Source organism: Drosophila sechellia, chromosome 3R (genome assembly GCF_004382195.2).
Source record: "Drosophila sechellia strain sech25 chromosome 3R, ASM438219v1, whole genome shotgun sequence".
Taxonomy (NCBI): Eukaryota; Metazoa; Arthropoda; class Insecta; order Diptera; family Drosophilidae; genus Drosophila; species Drosophila sechellia.
In genome coordinates, this window is record NC_045952.1 from 20414088 (window position 1) to 20424197 (window position 10110).

The 10110-nt window shown below is 42.9% G+C and overlaps 2 protein-coding genes across 2 annotated transcripts; both read right to left on the reverse strand.

The window, feature by feature from the left end:
• Positions 1-6612: 6612 nt before the first annotated feature.
• Positions 6613-7883, reverse strand: LOC6607339 (putative gustatory receptor 93b). Its single transcript, XM_002032076.2, has 2 exons — positions 6829-7883; positions 6613-6771 (listed from the first exon to the last, which is right to left on the reverse strand). The coding sequence occupies exons 1-2, from the start codon at positions 7861-7863 to the stop codon at positions 6613-6615; spliced, it is 1194 nt and encodes a 397-aa protein (XP_002032112.1). The 5' UTR covers positions 7864-7883.
• Positions 7884-8045: 162 nt separating this feature from the next.
• On the reverse strand, positions 8046-9372 carry LOC6607340 (putative gustatory receptor 93c). The gene is made up of 2 exons (XM_002032077.2): positions 8308-9372; positions 8046-8249 (listed from the first exon to the last, which is right to left on the reverse strand). Exons 1-2 carry the CDS (start codon positions 9340-9342, stop codon positions 8091-8093), a joined length of 1194 nt encoding a protein of 397 aa, XP_002032113.1. The 5' UTR covers positions 9343-9372; the 3' UTR covers positions 8046-8090.
• Between the last annotated feature and the right edge of the window lie 738 nt (positions 9373-10110).

Here is a 10110-nt window from a genome sequence, read left to right on the forward strand (position 1 = left end):
CTTTCACTTACGAATCGACAGAAACAAAATAGAAACCACAATCGCAATCAACAAACGAAACGTGATCGCGTGGAGGGGGGGCAATAGAAAGAGATCGTGTGTCCATAAACGTGACATAAACACAAAATAACAACTTCATTTGTGAGGAGGAGGGGGGCCCCAAAAAAAAGCAGGGGGCTAGTGTGTTAAATGGGGAGATCGGCAAACAAGCGTTCCCCAATGCGTTGTTTGAACTTCGTTTGTGGAGCAACCAATGGGGTCTAGACATTGCGACTTTTCAACACAGAACGATTGTCGGAATGTTTTCACTATGCTCAACTACGTACATGCGATCAGAATGCATAGTAAATTAAGTGGGCGACAGATACGCGAAGAAGAAAATACATCTGTAGGTTGTGTTTGTATCTCGAAGATAGAGATATATCGGGGCAGAGTTGCGGGGGAGTGACCCCGACTGGCACCAAAAAAAAGCAAATTCCAAATACCCGTTTTTGGCCTAAAAACCTACAAAGCCAACAAACAACAAGTTGCTCAACCGCAGAGCATAAACTTCTCCGAATTCGTGAATGCCCTACGCAGATGGTTATATAAACTGTCACATAAACTAAAACTGGTCTTGTTTATTCTTGGCTCATTACAAAAAGTTTTATTGCTGACTTACAAGAATTAAAAAAAATGGTAAAAAATATTTGAACTTTACAATCCATATATTATTATCCATAATTACGGTGTCCGTTTTTTATTTACAAAAGTACTTAAATGTAATCTGGTAACTTAAAGACCGATTGCACTATCGAGCCACACTCAAGTATTTATCTTTCAAATTGTTCTGAAAACAATTTGAATATTTCAAAAGTGGGCACATTGAATGAGGTCAAGAACCCGCCAACGGAATCGATGTTTCGCTATCTTATCTATCGCCTGCATTAACCGCAGTTGCAAACGTTGCGACACACAGATCAAATAAATTCCCCGCGACCCCGACCACAAGGAGTTCCCAAAATAATACCCTACACACGATCGGTGGCGTATTCGAATCGGTATACGCGGTACACTGCGTCATTTCTGATTTCTGATTCCAACACGCACACATTCTGACATCACGTTATTTGTGTTTTCGATGAACCGAAATTCGAAAATCGAAATTCGGTGTGTGTCTGACCCACTTTCCCACAATTTACGCACTTAATGGCAAATGGAATCCACACAATAGTGTTAGAAAGACCATAGACGGCAGAAAGAGAGGGAGATGCCATTTAGAAAGAGACGGTTATATTTGAAATGGCTGAGCGATCTGTTGGCAAACTTGGCCATTTAATAATTGAGGTCGTCTACAGTCGATCGTAAAAGAATATTGATTTGTGGGCTTCGGAAGTTAATGTATTTTATTTTTATTTTTAGCAGCTGTATCTCTTTTTTTGCGCCTGCACAGAAGAAACGCCCTTAACTTCTCAAATTAAATATATGTATTTAATGTTTAAGACAGGAAATATTTTAATTTACTGATTTTTTATTTAAAAATTGTATGAAATATACTTAGCAGCGCATATTGCAAATTCACAAAAGAATTATAATTTATTTGGTGAATTTATTTTCTCAGTGTGCTTTCCCATTTGTTGTCGTTGTTTAGTGCTTTTTCAAGCTTCGTGTTTCTCTTATTCTTTCGTGTAATTTACGCAACATTCGCTCGTTTGTCGTGTCTCTCGGCTACTTGTCTTTGCATTGACTCGAGAGCAACAACAACACAGCAGCAGCAACAACAACTCAGCAGCAGCAACAACAACAACACAGCAGCAGCGGCAGCACGAGATCAACAACATCTGCAGCAGCGCCGCTCGGCTCGCAGTTGTTGAACTTTTTGCTTTTTCATTTTGCAGCTCCCAAATCTGAAATCACAAACCAGTTTTGAGCTTGAGCGCTGGGTTTGCCACACGTCTCGGCCAAATCAAAAAGCTGGCCAAAGCCAAACGAAACATCGCCCCCTCTCTCTCTGCCCCCATGACGTTGCTGCTGTGTTTGCTGTAGATGTTGCTGCTGCTGCTGCTGTTGTTGTTGATCTTTGTGGACTGTACTTTTTGTTGTTTGTGTTTGCCAGGCTTGAAACTAAGTTGCTGATGCGCAGGGGGCAGTGTTGATTGAAATCGATCTGTGTTGCAGGGCAACATGCAACATGCCATGTGCAGCGTGCAACATGCAGCATTAGCCGTTTGGTCCAGCCAACTAGCTCCGATTTGACCTTGCTGCAGTGCAACGGCAGCAATCTGTTGCAGCTGCGGATATCCATAATTTGGCTGTGCTTTAAACTGATCTCCTGGCCGTGTAATTAATCGGCTAGCACAACCACACACCCCCCACCCTCTTTGCCTGCGGCAAGCTGCCCCTTTTGCCACGCCCAGTGCTTGTCGTTTTGGAGAACGAGCGCATAAATGACGCTTTCCTGTGTACTTAAGGTGTCTAAACTTGACTACCGTGTGGAGTGGTCTGCTCCCTGTCCCCTGTGCCCCACACCTGCGTCTATACCTACATACATATATCCAGCCCATTCCAAAACTCCAAATCATCCGCAACCTTGCCCAAGACAACAACTCCGCTGGCTCCTCTTGTTGCTGTGTGCTGCTGTCGATGACCATTATTTTAGCTGACGGCGATATATTTGCTCAGCATATCAACTCGCACAGGCGCAGTGGCATCTGTCCAAGTGCGTCTGTCCAAGTCGCTACACTCGAAGAAATCTCGCACAAGTATGATATGATGCGATATAGCCAAATGTGTGGCATTCGAACCTTAAAAGTTGGCAATATTTAATCACAGATATCTGATGATGACTAGTATGCATTCATCGACCTCGGAATCCCATCTCAAATCCGCATCAAACGAAACATTTGCCTCGTGCACTAACTAAGTCTCAAAGACACATGTATTTTATGAGATTAAGAATCGAGAACAAGGCTAATTGTCACTTAAATGGAAATCATTTGTCAGTTGAGTTAACTGCGAAATGGGGAATGCAAATCAAATAAATTAAGCTGGCATGGTTCCATTTTTGCAATCCAATTAGAGAGTAAACAAATAGCAATAGTAGTTATATTTTTTGCAGTGCACCGCCACAGATTCTCTCTGTTTTCTTTGGGGTGTTGGCTACCGTCGGATCGGTTGGAGCTTTTTGTTTTTGCTGTACCGCCACGGCACTGATGACCAGCTGTACAGCCACCGAGCGGAGCATGACAAACAGTTGCAGGCAAAGCAAATAATTAGTATACATCGATTATCTTGCGCCCGGGTACCCAACCTGGTTGGATCCCAGAGATCCAGCCTGGCCCGTGGCTACTGTGCAGTGCTTGAGCTATAGATTTTGCCCAGGTTCTTGATCTGCGTCGGCTGCCTGCAAACTGGCTCCGTCTCCGTCTCCAGATGGCACGTTGCACACGCGCTCTGCCTGCAGCATCCAACTTTCAACCTCCAACTGGGCGTGTGTCGAGCGCCTACGCGCCCCCAAAACGGGTTCCCCCTCGCAATTCCCGACTTGCGATTCGAATTCGGATTCGTATTCGGATTCGCCATATGTGCGCTCGTAAAATGCTGAGCCAGAAACTGTACGCCAACTCAACCAGATCTCAGGCCATGCCCCCAACCCCAAACTCCGTCCCAAGATCCCATTCCCATTCCCATCCCCATCCCAACTCCAGCTCCATTCCCAACTTCAACTCCAGCTCCAAAATCGGGACGTGTGCTCCGCTCGTGCCAATTTCTTTGCCTCCAACTTTTACAGTCGTTTTGTCTTTACTTGGTTTCTGCATATAAATACGAATATTCACATACAAATAAACAAGGTATATAGCTACAGTAGGGTGGGTCAATGTGATTATATCCTATGCTAAATTTGTCTAGTAAATGGAAGCTTATTTTAAAGCTAAACGATTGACTTTGGTTGTAATCTTAGTAAGCCATTTACTCAAAGTACATTTGAGATATACAAAGTATTTTCATAAAAGTACCTAACACATATTATATATCAGAGCCAGTAAAATTGGATCTTTAATAATTAAAATTAAAATTAATTACTTAAACAACTTAAAAAAAATTATACATTATTATTCATATAAAAATTTACATTTTATACATTTACTCAAAACGAACCACCTTAATGCAGAAAACTAGAGTTGTACGTGTGTGTGTGTACTTAGATGGCAAGTAGTCTAAAATCGGTTGGGCTGCAATTGCCGTTATGTGCCATTTTTTTTTTAACTAGCTCCATGAATAAAATCGAGGAATCAGCAGCGATCTACGTGATTTTTCAGTTCGGAACGCAATCAAGTCCATTTTAGCAGTGCATTCCGAAGATAGAAAATTCCATTGCATTTCGTGACGGAACCTTTTTTGGAATACCTTGATTGAATATGACCTAAATTGATTGACTTGATTGGTTGGTTGCCCAGCGTCTAGTGGGGGTAATTTTGAGGAGCAACTACAAATTGGTGTGATAAATTTACCAAAGCGATACGTTGATAAGGTACGATAAACTTTTACAACTCATTATTGTCTTTAAAGTTGGTTGTTCAATTTTCAAAATTCAATCAAATTGAGCTACAAAGACGGTAAGTCAGGGGATTGATCTAAGATTCTATAAAATAATAATATACATATATATATATTTATATATTTTCGCTTCCTTATAAATTCAATTGTATTACTGAACATCGCACGGGCAATTCTTCAAATTGAGATACCCACAAATTTGACTTTTTTCCGTTGAAACATTCATGACCAGATGTTGCCCCATGTAGATGAGATTAGATAACAGGCCGGCGGCTACCTTAAGCTGTTATATCATCAAGCCGAAAAAGGCTTATATCATCATCGAGCTGCCAACTCGAAGCCCTTTGCCTAATTGAGCCATAAATAAATTAGAACTTTTTAACGCCCATTGTCGATCGGTGAAAAAGAAGGGTTTTTTGTTTAGCATTCGCGGGTGTTTTCTCATTTCGCCACTCAATTTGGGCGGAATTATAGCAATCAACTGACCACCAGTTACATTTTAGCAATTCCCGATGGGTTTCCGGGCTCCCCGAAAGCTTTTAGGGCTAATGGGTCTTCGTTCCCTGCTGATTGGCAAGTTGCTACCGGTTGCCGCTCTGAATCTTGGACTCTTGATTGAAATCGAGGCTTTCATCGGCATAATCACATCGTAATGATGATGAGATTTCCATCCGCTCTTGCTGTAGCTGTACTTTTTACCCAGAATGGCTATGGACTGTATGGGTTGTTGGCCAAAAGTAAGCACCGCTACTACCTGCACTCAGGCACTCAAGCTCCCAAGTTTCAGCTCCGGCTGGTTCTTTTGTCTAGTGAAATGTTGAAAGCATCATTAATTTGGTTTTTTCCTTTTTTCGTCTCCCTTGATTCCGGCTTTATGCCTTTAGCTTTAGTTTTGCCTGGCACATAGTTGCAGGTAAGTATGATAATTGCCGAATGAAAGGAGAGAGAAAGATCCAATGAAAAAAAGTGACCCATAATTACCCAGGCAGCAGAACAATCATGGGAAAACTGACTGAAAACTTGGCTCGCTCCCATACCACCGCCACCCGTTCTCCACCCCCGCCCCCTGCCCTTTCTACGATTCTCGGTTATGTCTCTTATGAAGTACAATTATTTGAGCAATGCCATGTTTTATGATTATCTTGCCGTTTACACAACACGCACAAAAAAATTAAGTCACCCTTCTCTTCTACGACTGGGAGATACCCAAAAAATAACTTTGTTAAGGTCATGTGCACGACTTAAAAAAATTCTCTTCTAGCCAAGAACAAATAATTTAAATAACTTAATAGTTCGCTAAAATCCTTTAGATCTTAAGCGACTTACAAACCCATCAAGCCCTACGAATTACAGGGTACTTAGGGCACCCCAGCATTCCACTTTAAAGAGGCAAATCTCAGCAGGAGCAGGAGCAGAACCGATTGGGTCATTATTCTGAGCCCAGTTCCACTACCGAGATAATAGTGCTCATCTCATCTTGGGTCTCTGCAATTTGATTTTTTATTATCGCCGCCGTTGGTCGGCCCTTTGTCCCCAGTTTATTTTTTTTCTGTTTTTTATTTTTTTTTTTTTCTGAGCCTGAACCTGCCAGCCAAAGAACAAGTGCAGTGGCAAGTGCACCTTTATGGCTTTTGTGTCTTTCTGAGGACCGGCTTTGTACCCTAACCTATGCTAATTAGAGCGACGGCCTCGGCCTTGTTTTTATGCGCCTTTTAGCGTGAACTGTGCGCTGATAATGCGCCCCCCTCGCTCCCTCCACCATCCGAGTGCCGCATAAATTTTCCGCTTGACGTTAGCATGAATGTTTAATTAATGCCGCGACCAAGTTTCATGGGAAAAATTGCAGCGGAACAAACGGTTAACCGGAAATTGGGAATTGGGTCCTGCAACTGCCGATTTGAGCTTGTTGTTTTTGTTTTTTGTTTTTTTCTAGTTTTGTCTTGTGAAATTCCGTTCTTTATTCATTGTTTTATTTGCGTGCAACCGCAGGACAGGTGGGCAAGTGGGCCTGGCAGGTGTATCGTATCGCGAGGTTTTTGGGAGGGTGCAATGCCGCAAGCAATGCGTGACGTTGAATCAAATTTGCTGCGACTGCATACCGTACTGTACTAGAAAGACCAGATAGGTCAGCATTGCCGACAGGAAGAATAGGGTCAGTTCGTTGGAGACCTCATAGAGGCCCAAAAAAAACACGCGCAGCTCCTGGTGGTGAAGGCGGCCCAGGAAAAGCTCCAGCTACAAGATTGGAAAAGTATTATATTTAATCCTTAAGATTATAGCACCTGGACTCACCATTTGGTGGTAACTCTGGCTGTCAGTCACATAGAAATTCTCAAAGCTCAGACGCCTTATCAATCGAGAACCATTAACAGCTGAATGCACGGACATGGTCAGCAGCACCACATCGATGAGTAGTTTGATGACCAAGCCCCATAGGTTGAAACTGTATTGTCTTCGCAGAATGGCGTGGTAGGAAACCATGGACATGGCCAACAGACTTTGTGCGAGGCTGAGAAAAAGTGGTAGATCGAAGAGTCGCTGGAAACTGCGTGACACCTGGTGTATCTCGTCATAGAGAAACAAACACTTGTCCAAATTCGCGATGGCCTGTCGTGTTGGTTGCGGATTCAGCGAACTATTCTGCCCATTCAGTGATCTTAACTGGGCCCTCAGTTGGCAATCAACATAGTTGTTCAGGTCCCTGTAAAGGACACCAATGCTGAGATAGCCAACGAAACACAAATGTGTTATCATTCCCGTCCCGACAGACGTGTATAAATCGCACAGTAAAGTTAGCAGGAACCAGGGTGAGAGCATTAATCGAAAGGCCATGAATACGAAAAGTAAGGAGAATACTTTGGAGAACAACAAGAGAAATTCAGACCTGTCACCAAATCTATTTTTCTGAAAATTTGTCAAACTTTGCATTCGCCGAAAGAGCTGAAGGAAACGGTTGACCAGGTTAAGGAGCTCCTCGCCGAACCAAAACTGCATCACCAGGATAATGACGCTGCAGATCAGAAAGCCGATCAATCGGAAACCGAAGAAAGACCGAAGGTACAAATCATTGTATTGGCCAGACCAGGCATAGTAACTGTAGCCATAGGAACAGCTTGCCAAAAGTCTAATAACCAGGCAGATCCACAGGTAACCCCTTCGATTGATGGCCACCAACTGCGAGTTCTTTCTCTCAATTCGAAAGGTGATCACTCCAAAGACCGTTCCGTACAGGAAACAACTGCGAAGGAGCATCGCAGATATCCTGGAAACGTTCAAGCAGCGCAGTATTCGCGGCATGACTAACAAACCCGACCATCCTAAAGCCATCCATACACTTTATTTACCCATTAAGTAATTAGTTTGCCGATTGTTTGAGCAGCCAGTCAGTTAGTCGAGCACTTCTTCCCCTATCTGGATTTGGTTTTCAATTTGGCTAATGACATCGTATATTAATTGTTACGAAATGGTTACTGTATTTATTTCACTTTTAGATATATTAAAGTGCCGGACCAACACTGACATTAAGTGAATATTTCAATTACATCTGTCTAATCTTACAATCGATTGGTTTGAATGCCGTACTGAACCACATAGGTAAAGTAGGTGATCATACTTGACAGAAACAGCAAGATGACCTCGTTGGACACTTCGAATAATCCCAAGGGTCTAACGCGAAACTCGAAGAAGTTCAGGCGGCTCAAGAACATTTCCCACTGCAAACGAGAGAAGAACATCAATTTTATTGGTTACGGATACCACGAGGTAACTAACCTTCACATGCCACTCCTTGTGATCAGTGATCGGAAAGTTCTCCAGACTCAGGCGGCGCATCATTCGTGAACTACTGACCGCTTCGTGGACCGCCAAGGTGAGGAGTATCACATCTGCAAAGCTCTTCACCACCAGACCCCACATTCCAATTTTACTGGGGTACAACTCCGCCCGGATTATTACCTCGTACGATAGAATTGTGGTGGCAAATATCTTTCCGAGTAATATAACAAGAACGGGCAGTTCCAAGAGGCGATGAAATGTGCGGCCTACGCGTTCGATTTCGTCGTATACCGATATACATTCATCCACACGATATTCCACTATCCTCAGTTGCCTGCGACCCACAGGACATCCGGCAGGACGTTCCAAGGATCTCAATTGCCGACGTAGCTCGGTACGGGCGAATCTATTCACCTCGGAATAAAGAGCGGCTACACTGAGGTACCCAAAGAATCCAATATGTATGATCATAAGAGAGCCAATTTCCAGGAATATTTCACATAGCGTACTAAACCAGGATAGCAAATCGGGTAGATTCCATAGCTGGCATACTTCGCAGTACAGTTCGTAGACCAGGCAGATGAATTTAAAAAGGAGCAAGAAAAACTCCCGTTTACCTCCAAATCCAATCCGTTTCAAGGACGACAATCGTCTGACTCGTCGAAACAGCCGCAGGAAACTGTTGATCATGCGGAGCAGCTCCTTTTCATAGCAGATCTGGACCACTATTATGCAGGTGCCGCATATGAGACTGGCCGAAAGACGGAAACATTGGAGCAACCACTCGTAGGGATCCTCGATTTCCGCCACATAGGGTGCACAGAAACAGCAAACGGCTGTGACACTGACGATCCGGCAACTCAGACACAACCACTTAAATTGATGCCTATTGCGGACCACCAGGCAATTGTCCGAGGTCCTTTGGCCTATGTCAAAGCAAATCACTCCCAGGATCCTGCCATAGTGGTAACTGCAAAAAAGGATAAATGCCGAGAGAGCTGGAAGGCTCACCTTCTTCAGACGTTCAATCATGACTAAAGTTGTCCCTTCGGACAAGTCAGTGATTTCCCAATATACTTTATTTTCCTTATAAGTTTGATTTGTTTATTTACTTGAGCAACTCTATAAATGTTATGATTTGCCTTATATCAATAATTATAATTGGATTAGGGCGCTTAGTAAGCTTGAAATTGGTTATTATACGTTAAAATAAATCCTAAATTATCAAATAAATTTACACATTGTGTTACAAAAACCAGAAAGCAAAACATTTCAGATACAATTACTAGAAATAGTTCGTTGGAAACATTAAACAGGCCTAACAAGTTTCATCACATTGGCAACTGAAAAAGATGGCAATCATCAGTAGCTCCCGACCACTTCCAAATCCCAATGAGGCACTTCTACTGCCTGATTTTACTTGACGGTAGAGGTAAAGGTAACGGTTAAGCAACTTAATCAGTTCGTGGCCATGGTAAATATGCAGGTGACTCATGGATAAGCAGGTCGTTATCAAAACGAAAACGTGTAAGAAATGAACCACCTGGAGCAGCATCACTTCATTTCTAATACACTGGTTGAACCGATAGACGCAAAAACAAGGCGGCGCAAGTCGCAGGATCACTGCAAACCACTTCCAACACTGTCGATTCGAGCTGCTATCCTCAAAGGCTATAGTATTATCCTTCGAGCTTTTGAATCGTACGAAAACCAAGCCCATATATCTGGCTAAGACAAACCAAATGCTCAGAATATTGGCGTTTATATGGCCAATATTCATTTTTCCTACACAGAACTTGA